Source organism: Topomyia yanbarensis, chromosome 3 (assembly GCF_030247195.1).
Source record: "Topomyia yanbarensis strain Yona2022 chromosome 3, ASM3024719v1, whole genome shotgun sequence".
Lineage (NCBI taxonomy): Eukaryota > Metazoa > Arthropoda > Insecta > Diptera > Culicidae > Topomyia > Topomyia yanbarensis.
The window spans coordinates 359445498-359460043 of record NC_080672.1 but is presented as its reverse complement, the minus strand read 5'-3'; the positions used below and the strand labels follow the sequence as shown (position 1 = coordinate 359460043).

Here is a 14546-nt window from a genome sequence, read left to right as displayed (position 1 = left end):
TATTTTTCCGAATCATAAACTTTCCACCGTGTGAAGTGTTGGGAATGGTATAGTGACGGTAAATTTACCCATGCATGTTTCCGTTGTTGGGTGCTGGCAACTTTGTAGTCACAGGTTTTTTCTTTAAAATGTTATCGATGCGAATGAAACGAAAACGTATTCTACTGTGGTTGTTCAACAAGTGTCTGGAGGGCGAGCATAGCGTTGTTAGTGAATCGATTGCCTTGTACGCAGCTCACCTTGTAATGTCCAATGGAGATTTTTGGCAGATTCCAGTGTGAAATTAAAGTAGATGTAAAAGTAATATTTTATTTCGCTATCGTTCGGTTTAAATTCCTAGGATAACCAGATTCGATACTTTTTGTAAACCAGTGATATCTCAAATTATAAACAAACTATAGCGCGTCCCCACCGCAATGTTTTCGATGGAGACGCAAGTGATTTGTTGAACAATCAGTTGAAACCCTGGAAAATCATTCTCGTTACATCTCTAAGTGACGCATAATTCGAAGCACATCGAAAATACATCTACTTTATAATATTCTTAACTTCACTAATCGCAATTCACTTGAGAACACACACCATTTTGTCGCTAATCGCATCTCATCTATAAAGGCGACAGATGCTACACTTTCGAACCCGACAAGAGCTTTTCATGATCAAAAAAAGCCTAAATTTTAATAACGCTATTAGACTTGATCCACGCGAAAAATATACAATTATAGCCCCGATACAACAGCCTCACCGTTGCTGGTTGGCTCGACCGAAAATCTTAAACGTTAACCACTAACTTTGTTCGGCGGAACGAGCACTCATACAGACGTTGTTGTTGTTGTGACTGGTGCTGATAGCGATGATGATGATGATGCTGATGATAATGGTACTCACCAATCACCACAATGACGGTTACGACGAGGGTAAGCATACTCTGAATTGTAGCTTTTGATGTTCCTATGCTGTGGGCACCACTCTTCCCACACACCGCCGAAATCTATAATGGGAATGGTGAAGTGGTGGCATCTTGAAGAATGTGTGGCAACATCGAATTTTCAACTTGGGTAAATGAATTTGCTTAGCGGGAGACAGCCGATGTGCTTTTGTGAAGACTTCCCATCGATGTCGGGCGTCGGTTGAGAGCAAAGTTTGGGGCTAAATTCATGAAGCGAAATTGAATGCTTTCAAATTTCAACGCCATACTAATTTAAAACTTCGAAAGGGAACGTGAACTAATGGTGTGGTGACTATAATGAGCTTGATTCATTTTGTCTGAGGCAATTTTGCTGAATGTATCATTTCAACGCAATATCATCGAAACTGATTATAAGTAGTGTGCATTGCATTTATGCTTCGGACAATTCTAGAACTGACAAAAGGTGTATGGAATTTGTTTAGTTCTAAGTAGCTTCGCAAATAAAAATATAAAGAGAAATAAAAACGCCTGATTGATATTTTTTTAATTGGAGGTTTCGTTGAAAAATTGAATGCCAATTAGATGATATATCCAAACTAACACTAAAATGGTGCCAGTTGCACACTAACTCCAAACAGGCTTTATACTATTCTATGACGGTTCGGACATAGATTTCAGTTTAAGCAAAACCATTTTCAGATCTTCGCTTTTGAAGGGGTTTGTTCTTGTAAATTCGATATCTGACGTGTTCAGATGTGATGAAATGCTCATTCATTCTACCACATCTGCGGATCGCTCGCCAAACAATGCGTTTCTAGCGAATCTCAACAACTTCATACAGTTCTTGTACAGATTTCTTGTGCATGTTTTGCCACCGTGTCCTGGTTATAGCTGCGGCCTTTTGAACTTTGAATTTATTGTTTTTGCTAAAAATAAATTTGAATTTGAGTCGAACTATTGGTTCGACGCTTGAATTTATAATTTGAATACCATCCTAATCTTGCAGCTTCCACGTTTTTGCTCCGTTTAATTGTCTGATGTTCTTTCAATGTCTTAACCACATGGGATACGACTAAATGTACGCTTTCTAGGTACTACCGATCAATTCTTACCCATACGCGGAAGGATTACCAACAATTAAGTGCGTCTAGTTTTATTTTGGAATACGGTCCTTAGTATGATATCCATCCCCTAGCCCTAACCCAGTGTGCTCATGAAAGAGATTGTTAGAGACCCAACTAGATATAACCTTTAGTATAATGTAACTTTGATGAAGTATTGAATGTTAAGGAGCAAACATAGTCCAGAAGATATCATTCCATTCTACAAACAAGAAGAATCAATATAGAACACAGTTTAAAGTCAAAGAATGTGCACTTTTAAAGTGAAATAAAGGCTCGAAAACTTTTCTTACGGTCAATGTTTCAACGTAAATCAGTGCATCTTCTGGTTTAAGAAGTTTAGTGCTTAATGCTCCTAGAAGTAATGATGAAAAATTAACTCTTCAAAAATAGTGTGATACTTTGTGTCTTCAGTAAAGTTGTTGTGTACGTCATTTAAAACAACTTTGTTGAAGATATGAATGCCCCAAGTATACAACACATCAAGATGTAAAACAATATTTACAATTTTTTTTTTAAATTCTGCTCTTCTCAATATAATGTTTCATTGTGAGCTTCAGAGCCTCATGCCATGGCTAAATTGGGAATTTTATGGTTTATACACAATATTAGAACAGTTCATTTTGTAGGTTTCCTTTCACCCATAGTCTAGTATATTTCGGTAGCCTGAATTCATGGAGTATTCATGTCTCCAACAAAGTAGTTTGTAATAGCATTTTCATTACTTTTTCCGAAATTAATGAGCCTCAAACTAAATTTAGCTATTAAGAAAATTCTCCATAACTACTGCCAGAAGCGGAATTCACATTTCGACTTCGTCTCATCAGAATCCGACACTAACTTAGTGGTCGCCAGATTGACGCTCGTTTTAAAACTGCAAACACCTGCAAGAAATAAAGTTCTGATTGAGCTGATGAGATTTAATGAAATCTAAACTTGGTTTGGTATATCAAGACAGTGCAATAGGTACTATGCCATATTTCTTCGCCACGGAGATTTTTTAAGGTGTACTAATTTAAAGGTACTGCATCTCTCAAACATGCGGCACTGTACCACCTTTACTTCTGGTTTGCAGACAGTACGAGACGCAATGTGGAAATTGTGAATTAAAACAACAAATACTTGGTCCAATCACAAACGAAGAAAAAACATAAGAATTTTCTAAAAGAAACAAATTTGTTCAAAGAATTACATTACATTTGTCGTTATTCAATAAACATACTCATTATGGGATGCATTTGCGCAAAACAGTTAAAATCTCGAAAATGAAATGAATTGAAAATAAATACTATGAACAAAACTAAGAAAGTTGCAAAAATTAGTATGAGTATATTATAATAGTATAATATAATATAATATAATATAATATAATATAATATAATATAATATAATATAATATAATATAATATAATATAATATAATATAATATAATATAATATAATATAATATAATATAATATAATATAATATAATATAATATAATATAATATAATATAATATAATATAATATAATATAATATAATATAATATAATATAATATAATATAATATAATATAATATAATATAATATAATATAATATAATATAATATAATATAATATAATATAATATAATATAATATAATATAATATAATATAATATAATATAATATAATATAATATAATATAATATAATATTATATTATACTATACAATACGATATACGGTATCCTATTAGAAGCCTACGTCAATTATTTTTACCTGCCGTTTCCAAGAGAGGGCGAATACGAGATTAAAATGGATATTCAAGAGTTCAAACAACTCAGTGGCCAACCGAACACGATAATCCCTAGTGTCACTAGAGAATGCAAAATGTTCTGGACTACATGTTTGCAATATTTAGAAAACACGACAACGGAATGTGCAGAAAGATGGCCCAGCAAAAACCTGTCTCAGAAAGCTCCAACCGCTCTAATGCATGGCGTTGCATCGTTATGTATGACCTTCCGACTTACGGCAAGGCTAACATTCCCAACTCCAGAAATATTTCAGCGTAAAGTCAAAATTCACCATCACGAAGTAGATGCGAGAGATGTGAATGTCCAATTTTACCCTTAAAATTTTTCTGATCAGGCAGGCGATTTGTGGATGTGATGAAACAGTACTTGATCTGAAGCCACTATTCACAATTGTGACATCACACGTATTGGGTGTAAAGTCAACATAACGTTATGTGAAATTTCAAATTGAAACTATGATCATGACTTGTGTCTGATTTCACACAATGTGTTCAGTAATCTTGTCAGTTTCTTCCTGCTACAGATCATTTTTGATAAAATTAATCCTTTTATATCACTGAATTTATGACTTCTGCTGATGTCGCGTAGGATCAAGAATTCATGATGTAGAACATTTGCTGCAAATGAACATGAAGCTAAAAACTTATGAAGTCTTCTCCACCCAGTTTGACCATGTCAATTGTTCAGGTCTTATACTGCTCAACACAGTGGAATCCAAGTATTTCGAATGATGTTCTTGTGGTGAGAATGGGGTACCGACCCATTAACTCCTACTTGACCCTGAAGTAAAAAAAATCAAAACGATAGTACTATTACACAGAGAAATCTCTGTACATTTCAATATCAGATTAGCACGTACGTTAAGGAAAGCTCCTCTAAAGAAATAAATCCCCCATTATAGTCTTCAATATCATTGCCTAAACCACAAACGGTTTCCAGATCTGTCGCTGCTGGTCAAGCAAAAATGAAAACTGGAAAAGCTGCATCTAGTACCTCAAAATCAACAATCAGTACCATCAGTGAGAAAGCTACTATGTATTAAAGACGGAGTGTTCGCACTCGTTTTGAGCAACTATCAATACTCGTTTTACTGTTTTAGTTTTTTACAGCTAACGCATTATCCGTGTCCCATAATCTTGCTAATATGAACTATAATTAGACATTTTTTTTGATGAACTAATCTTTCAGTTTCTAATATATTATAACAGCGAAAATGTTTGTTTCAGAATTCATGGATTTTTGGACAATGACAAGTTTATATTTCGATGATTTATTCTACTAAAGGAAACAACACAGAATTTTAAATAATTCCAATATGTAGTGTTTTGAAGAATCTATGTTCGTGAATATATTTGGTCTTGATTATGCGTTCAGCCAAGGTTTAACGATACAATAATCTCTATTTTCTCAAAAAATTCAAGACGTTATGAGCGACTTAGTGGAATGTCAGAATTAATCCTTCTTAAGACAGAGGTCTTCCGTTTAATTTCACTAATAATGAAATTCAGTTACATTTGACCATCAAACAACGGATCATGGTATTTCGAATGAGGCACACAGAGGAGTATTTGACCGAAAAAGTTGGCCGAAATTCAAATTTTCAAAAACCGTTCTTAAGAGCGTCGTTAAGAGTATATCGTAATATTACCTAGTAATTTCTGCATTAGTTGGCAACCATGTTTTTTTTATTTCAATTATAGAGGTTTTAAGCTTAAGGTCATTAGCCTCTTCGGGTTAGAAAAATCTCTTATGAAAAAATTCTAACCCTATATGTACGGGGTCAGGACTGGAACCCAGGTGCGCTGCGTACAAGCCAATCGATTTACCAACTACGCTACGCCCACCCCCCCAACCATGTTGCGTGTATTGACTAAACTTTTTCAATCCGTTAATTGTCAAATGTAGGTTTTTTTTTTAAATTCTGCTTGGCTGGTTTAAAGTCGCGTGTGGAAACAAAATCTTCCACACATTAGCGATTCAAATTGTTCCGCCTCAAATATCCTATATTTTAGGATATCAGGATCATATTTTGGTGTAGATGGATCCATGTACTCCAAAAATATTAGTTTTATAAATCTTAAGCGCAAAGAAAAAGAATCAGAGATTTTCTCACTTTTCAAAATTGAAAAAGTCTATGTTCCCAATCCACCCCAGTGAAAACTCATGCCCTAATTAAGTTTAATCCAAATAATACTAAATCAGCCGAAGAAAACTTGCGCCATAGAGCTACTTGAAGCACGTGTGAGTATTTGAATAATTAGATAATTTTAACATTTTTCCGCATATTCATATATTGTCCGTGCGAAGTTCTAACTTTTACAAGGATATTTCTATTCGAAATAATGTATAAATAACAAGTGTTTCGCTACATGTTCAACAATCAGAACAAATCGTTTCTCTCTAAGGCCACGTTTTCCCGTGTAACAAAAACATGTGTATGGAGAACTCGACTGACACATACTGAAGCGAAGGAATCGAAATGTTAAGATTAACTTACTAACATAAAGATGAAATCAGTCGCAACATTTTAGTCGCGCTGCTGAATTGCCTATTGATGTCACTCTGTCGTTTCACCGCTTTATGTGTACACTTCTTTGGAAATCAAAAGGTAATCATAGAGAGCGGCTAAAATAATGCCAAATGTTGCAATTTTAAGTTCCTATGTAATTAATGAGCGATTTCCGGTGAAAGAGACTACATAACACTTTGATGCATTGGCTAGGACATAAAGGTCTTCTCCATCGTAAAAAAAAAAAAAAAAAAATACCATCCTTTCTATCTCACACCAGTTTGAAAACAAATCCATCTGTTTGTGTAGGAATTCTGCATCTTTGATGTTTTGTCAACTAGGTGATACAGTTTGAAGTCACTGGCAAAAGATAGTTTCAAACAGTCTATTGCAAAATTTAAATCATTAAGATAGGGCAGGAATATGAAGGGTCCTAGGTGACTGCCTTGAGGAACTCCAAAGGTGACTTCGAAAGAAGATGCTGTATGGTCGCCAACTTTCACTGTCGTTTCGCGACCAGTCAAATATGACTGAAGCCAAATTCAGAAAAGAACCACTAAATCCGAGCCTATTCAGTTTTTGCTACAATTATTTGATGGTTGATTTTGTTGAAGGCTGCGGTGAAATCGGTATAGATAGAGTCGACCTGTTAACATGCTTGTAATGATTGAAAAATGAAAGATGTGTAAGATACTAGAATCGTGGAAATTGATCGATTAGGCATAAAGCCGTGTTGAGTTTCCGATATATAGTTCGAGCAATTATGGGCGATAAAATCGAGAATTATTAACTCAAACAGACACAGCACATAATGCAGCTATCCCGCGGTAATTCGAAATGTCGGGTTTAATCCCTTTTTTGAAGATACCAGACTGGTTTCACGAAATGGAGAAAGTTCACGACTGTAGAGAGGTATTGAAGAGCATTGTTAATGTTACGAGAATACTATTTGAACAGCTTTTAAGTACTACAGATGGAATACCATCGGCTCCAGCGTTCGACGATGATTTCAGCTTGGAACACGCAAGGTTCATCATGGTAGTTGTAATTGGAGCCAATAGGAGAACGAAGAGGGACGTTGTTGGCAGGCTCGAATACCTGTTCATTGGTTAAGGTTTCATCGGACAGAACACTGCTGAAGTGTTGATTCGACGCATTCAAGTGACGTGTTATTTGACAATCTAGCTTCCTTTCTTTGTTCATTGGCGTGATTCGGGAAGCTTTTGGGTCAGTTATAAGATTATTCTAAACGCGAATTAGGTAGACAGAGTGGACTGTTTTGTTCAGACGTTTATAGCGGCTGTTGAGATGTAAATAAGTACACGTTTCCATGAACAAGATTTCATGATTTCGTAAACTATTTTAAGAGCACGTATGGCGAGTTGTAACTAATATACTAGGAATCATGAAAGAAATCCCGAATACATGAATAATATTTCATGATATTGTGAACTATTGGTCACGAATGGTCACTGACCTACCTTCTACGGTTGCTAATGTGTAAGAACATGGTTAAATAGGGGGTGGGCGTAGCGTAGTTGGTAAATCAATTGCCTTGTACGCAGCGCACCTGGGTTCGAGTCCCGTCCCCGCACATAGAGTTAGAAATTTTTCATAATGGTTAAATATTTTTGTAGAAACAGAAAAAATTGTTCAAATTCAGCGAGTACGAAAGAATTCCAAAAAAAATCAGATCGATCGATAAATTAGTTATTGAGATATTGTACTCACCGCAAACACTATAGAAGTAGAGATTAGTTTCAAGACAGCGGTTGTAGCTTCATCAGCTTTAACTATTTTCACATATTCTTTTCCTACAGGCTCGTGCAACAATATTAAAAAATTTAAACAAAGCGTATTAAGATGACTTTTTCACTTTCATTTCGAACAAACGAATAACAAGGGATGATCCGAATTGGAACAGAGTTTGGGACTATTTGAAAACTTTTGCTGGAGATACTATATAGATACAAACTAGTTATTTATATGAAAATCACGATCATCGAAATCGATGGGCAAGATTCAGTGCTATAGTTCAGTTATCCTTATTAGGCCCGAGTTACAGCCAAGAAATCATGGGAACATTGTAATTGTGATATAAAACACTTTTAAAATTAACGCCCCCTGGCTGCTCGTCCTTAGAGCCGTCTATAATTCAGTTTGATTCCTCGTACTGACCCATTTTGGCGGGAACCGGTACCGTGGTACTGAAGCCCTCAATACCAGTAGTACCGGTAAAATACGGTTACTCGAATATTATATTAAAATAAGCAAGAAGCGCTTTAAAGTGAAATTTAATGCTCAAAACAAGATTTTATTGGTAAACTCTTGTGTAGTTAACACCTATTCTGATCAACAACGCATGTTTAATGTATTTAATTGCTTTGGGCTTGCATCTCTAATTTTGGAAGACTTTTTTCTAATTGACCACTTCTGTTATTTTGAAATCTGGAGAGCTTCTGAGAGCAATTACTTCCAAGCATCGTGACCTTTTTCGGTTTCGGCAGCTGGTACATCAAAACAACTCTCGGCATTTTCACTCTCAGTAAATTGGATTTTCGTTTGATAAGGTTTGCTTGCTCCTGTCTTATTCATACCATGGCTCCTTACTTTTCTATATACCAAGTAGTGATTGTCAATTTTTTCGAACCCGAACCCGAGAGCATGAAAATTGAAAATCCCAAACCCAACCCGAGCCCGACATTATAAAATTTGAAAAACCCGAACCCGACCCGAGCCCGAACATTTTAAAACTTAAAAACACGAACCCGACCTGTACCCGAGAATGAAAATTTTTTAAAACTCGAACCCGACCCGACCCCGAGGATTTTAAAATTTGAAAACCCAAACCCGAAAATTTAAAATTTGGGAAGCCCGATCCGAACCCAACTTGCTAATACGGAGAATCAACCAAAGATCTCGAAGATTTTTTTAGGCTCATCTAAGAATAGTAGAATCACTCGAATCTGAAGTAGCACCATACGCATTGAATTATATCTGCCTATGGGAAAACAAATCACTGCCTAGTAGAATCCGCATTTATATTTACTATTATTGAACGTCGAATTTGTAATACTCTGAGAAACTTAGAAATTAGGTTAAATTGGCGGATAACTCATGGGGAAACAGAAAGCTTTATGGTCACAGTTTCAAACAACCTTGCACGTCGTACTTAACCAAAATTTCTGATTTATTATCAGAAACCATTCCTACAAGGCAGTTTTGTATAATTTATTACATGTAGTAAATTAAGCTATGACAATTGGCAATTCGTATTCGACAGTTTGCATGATGTCAGAAAATAAATTTGGTTTAAACTATCTGCTTTTAAAGAAATAATATGACCTTTTAAATTTGAGCCGCCATAATGCCATCAAAGTAACACCAAATTTTTGGAGTTCAAATCCTTGTTATTCCATTACAGTTTATTTTAATTGCAATCAATCTTGATCATAAATCACTTTGATTATTAAACTTCCGTTAAAGCAGGTACAACCTATTTGTTTCGTTTGACCAACTTAACAGTGCTCGCTTAAAGTTTGTTTGGGGTACTAATGTACCCCACAAAACCGTTTACGTTAGTGTTTTGTCATGTGCATATAATTCGGAAAATTTATTATTTTTATTAAAAAGCAAATAATCGATACATAGTAAGCGAGAAACTTGTGTAAAATTGTAGAAATTCCAACTCTGCCGAATAATAGAATCTGCACTATAGCAAAGTAACTAGAAAATGCGCTTGGATCGGTATCGTAATTTTTGCTTTTGCGGACGAAAGAGGCAAAACACATTCGTGAATATGATTTGTATATAGCATGCGAGACGCACCATTCGATTCGTGATCTTCTGCAGCCCGGCTCGAACATACTTACTTTATATACACGTACAATGCACCGGCTCCACCTGTTCCTTAGAAGACTTCCTGTTTCATCTCCGTCACTGCATATTGCTGTATTTTTACCGTTTGTATTGGCGTTTGGTGTTCAAAAAAGCTTCGGATCAAATACACTTTTCGACCGGTTTTTGAATAATTTTGTTCAAAAGGAAATTTAATAATCTTTACAGTGCCGTATAGATGGTCAAAATCGGTATGAAACTACCGGAGTTGTAGCAATATGAAGGGAAAAGAGAATTTTGACGTATTTTAAAGACTTGTTCTATACAAAATGAAATATTACATAATTAAATAGTCAAAACACAAATATTTTTAAACAGGTTTCTTTATGAACGATTTCATAATAAAACTATCCAATTTAATTATGAATATAATAAAAATTCGACATATTAAAGCGATTTTAGTTCTGGGGTACGAATGTACCCCACAAAACCGTTTACGTAGAGAAAAATTCGCCGCGGCCTAAGTATAGGTTTTAAAGTACCTGTCGAAAATTCTATTTCATAATAGAAAGTTGAACCGATATTTTCCGATAGATTCCCGTTGACTTGGGTTATTACTAATTATCATGAAAAATAAATCGCAGAGATTTTAGATGTGAAACACGTATTGTTGCTCTCTCATGAATGTTCGTATAAAAAATTAAATATTTCAGTTTGCGAATCTGAAAAGACGGAATTTCATACAAGAATGAAAATATACAATATTTGAGCACCAGAAAATACGACGAATTCTAGCGATTCAATGGGTCAGTAACCGCGCGAATACTTCTGAGAATATCAGAGAAAAAATTCTTCCTAATATCATTTGTAACTGATTCCACTTCCCCGTACTCCGACTTGAATTATTTATAGTAGCACGCGGTATCTGATTCACCGAATTATCGATTCGAACGTTGTCATTTTCGACGTTGTTGTTCTGCACACTCGAACTATTGAACATTATAAGTACTGCGTTCCGTGTATAGTGGAACTGTATATGAGGTCGCAGCAACTTTTTTTTTGTAACTGTTCGAGTGTTCCCTTCACATCGTGAGTAACGCCAAAATAAGTTAAAATACCAAATTGTACATAAAAATGCGTAAATTGAGTTTTTTAGTCCCTTCCCTTCCAAAATCTCTATTTTATAAAATTTCTAGTGTATGCTTGAAATCAAAGATTTTGCGGTGCTTTTTTTCTATTTGAAAAATCGAATTTAGATTGTAGACTACGAGAAGTTTTTTCTGTCATTTTGATTCGTTTGGAGCTGGGAAGGTGCTTTAAGAGATGTTAAAGTAGAGTTCTGAAAATGTAGTAAATAAAAAAAACAGTGTATCTCTCGCAAAATTCAATACCCAAAAGACGCTTACCAATGTACAAATGTGACATTGAATCTTCGAAGCAATTGATACGCATACCGCATACTTGGAATCAATTCATAATGAATGTGTAAAACCGAACCTTCTCACCTGCTAAAATATCCCGGCAGTCGAACGAGCAATACGTAAATATTGATCATTCCCTATTTCTCTTTTAAATACACTTAACTTGAAATGGGATTGAATGAAACATGAACTCATACACCCCTTCTAACGTTGAGTATTATATTGGATTCGGAAAACCAGCAGCAGCAATGAACATTGCAGCCAACATTCGCTTTCCGGATGTTGAGTTTTATTTCATTAGAGCCTGTCTCTACAGCTATAGGCAAGCCTCGGCAGCGAATTCCGTACGATCCATTTTGGATTTCAATTGGAAATTCCACCCATATTGCGAAAGGAGGCATTCCTCTGTGTCGAGCCAGTATACCGAAACCGAGTAGTAGCACCATTTCAGGAAGTTATAACATACATGGCCCAAGCAAGGCGTCAACAAGCATCCATTTGCATATATGAGCCTCAGCCTGTACGGGAGCGTCATTGTAGGGTAAAATCAGAGCAACCTCTCACTCGGTGTGTTTTAAATATGCTATACATATATGTTTAAGCAACTAATTTATACGCGTGATCTAGATTTCAGTGAAGACTATGTTAACTTGCTACTCACTAATACTTCTCTGTCAAATTATTCCTTGCTCCTTCCTTGCTTTAGGGAAGCCCTTGTTCTTGCTGACAGTCGATGTTAGTTTACTTTGGTTGGAAATAGTTTGCATAACGAAATGGCACTCATAGAAACATAGATTATATTACTGTCCCATGAATATTTTTCCAGTGACTTGGCTTCGCACGTTTTACGTCATTCTTTCATTCAATTTCATCAATCCCATCATTTCGTTACCGATTTATGCAAGCCATCATCTTTTTCATTCGGAATGCCTACCTTTTATCCGATGTGATTGCAGGATTTAAACTTCACACATCCATCAAAATTGTTTTCTTTGTGAATGAATCCTAAATTTCCCATGTGCTTTCAAAACTTTCACCTCATCTCATTTGTATCATTCATTCTGCAAAATAGCAACCTGTGCAGGGACTGTTTTATCCTCGAAGTGAAAGCTCGCTTTCGATCTCATTCTGACTCGCTCATTATCTCTAGCCTCAACTATTCGCGCAAAACATCATTCCGGCTACTCACTCCCACTCGCATCAGCACACGTTAATTTCCCCGTTCAGTCTCGCATCCGTGCATATTTTTTCGGTTCCTTGTTATAATTTTCATACCTGTGTTTTCAATATATATTTTTTGATTGATGTACGTTTTTCCATGTCTGCTTTTTCTCTCATTTCAAATATAAAACCACACCTCTTCCGACGATCTCCTCGCCCAAAAATTAAAAAAACACTACCAAATACACGAAAACCAACCGCAAATCGATGCGAATTCAAACACACGTTCAACGCGGCGACAAAACTACTGCAAAAAAAACTCAAACTCACAAACCACCGAACCCGCTGTGATGTTGAATCGAACCACTCATCGGTTCCCGGTTAATGCCAATCCCCGCGTCGATGCCGATACCGCGCCCCACTAATGATTAACGGCAACTATTACAATCACCACTACACCACCATCACCACCACCACCCACAATCAACAACAACAAAAAACCACACAACCCGACGAACAAACACCACGACCACAGGGCCACACTGGGCCAGGGGATCCGAACCGGCGGCGGACAGGTGGTGCCGATTGCCAGCGGAATCGGAATGATGCCCGTGCCCGGAGATCGTCGCAATACCGGCAGCTTGAGGGTGAGTAGCTTCAATCTAGTATTTTTTGTTTTCTTCTTCGCGCTACTGGTTTTCCCGTTTCGTTCCTTTGGTTGCTTTGATGGACATTATATGTGTAAACGATGAATGCTAGTATGAATGTGCTGTACGTGTTGAACAATGAGGTATTCGCTCGGATTGAATGCGGAACATGCAGCAGAGAAAGTAAAAACACGTCCGAAGTAGCAACCAGTAACAGTTATAATCTATTCCGTCCGAAAAATGCATGTTCCCAGGAAGGATTTATTTGAGATTTTTTTTTTACTTTTTTACGTTTCTAGTGTTTTGAACTGTTTTACATATTGTTGTTGCATGCCGCATTAAATACACCTTGCTTTGAAGATTGTTCTCGGTCAAATCATTCGTCTAATACTGCATACGCATCACAAAAACTATAATTTTAATGAGTTAAATACGTTTAGTCACACTACCAACAAGCATGAAAGACTGGTTCAAATATTCATTTCAAATAATGTGTCTAGAATTCCGTAAACACCCATAATAGTGCACGAAACCGCGATTAATACGGAAGACACATCATCTAACGTACAGGAAACATGTTTTAGGTCGTTCGGCTAATAATTAGTTTGAATGTGTAACACTCTAGGAGAAATGTGAGAACTCCATGCATAGCAATGTTAAGCGGATCGAAGCTGTAAACATTAGTCGAAAAGCGTAAATCGTACAGTGTTAATATCGGACACTTTTTGGAAAATATTTTTAAACTTGAAGTTTCCTTAAGTTACATAATCCTCAAGTCTTAAGAATTTTGTGAATCTTCAATGCCTACTTATCACATTTTCTTCCATTTAAATTCTATTATAACAAAAAAGGTAGCAAATTTTAAAATAAAATTGTAAGAAGTGTAGCACACTGAAATCATTTTTTAAATTGAAAAGTATTTAAAATCATTGGAACTATGTATTCATTAGATTCGGTCAAAAAAATTGTTGGGTTATAAAACATATGTTGTCGTAATGATTTTAATAAAAAAAAATAAAATATTTTCTAGTACTTTTGGTACACAGCAATTAAATTTAGATGCATTTTTGTACGCTGTTTTAAATTTTGATGTAAATTGGGTTGGTTTATATTTAGGTTTTGAATGTTTTGCCGGAGTTCCAGTTGAAAGTGATGAACATGGTCA

At 35.8% G+C, this 14546-nt stretch overlaps 1 protein-coding gene across 5 annotated transcripts in view; it reads left to right on the top strand.

The window, feature by feature from the left end:
* The window catches only part of LOC131689196 (kazrin), a 372509-nt gene that overhangs the window by 282061 nt on the left and 75902 nt on the right, over positions 1–14546 (top strand). For 3 of the 5 annotated variants that reach the window (XM_058974118.1, XM_058974119.1, XM_058974117.1), the window contains exon 13: positions 13270–13381. The exons of the other annotated variants lie outside the window; for them this stretch is intronic. In XM_058974118.1, the coding sequence (XP_058830101.1) occupies positions 13270–13381 (112 nt within the window). The remainder of the gene's footprint in view (positions 1–13269; positions 13382–14546) is intronic. 5 annotated transcript variants of the gene reach the window in all.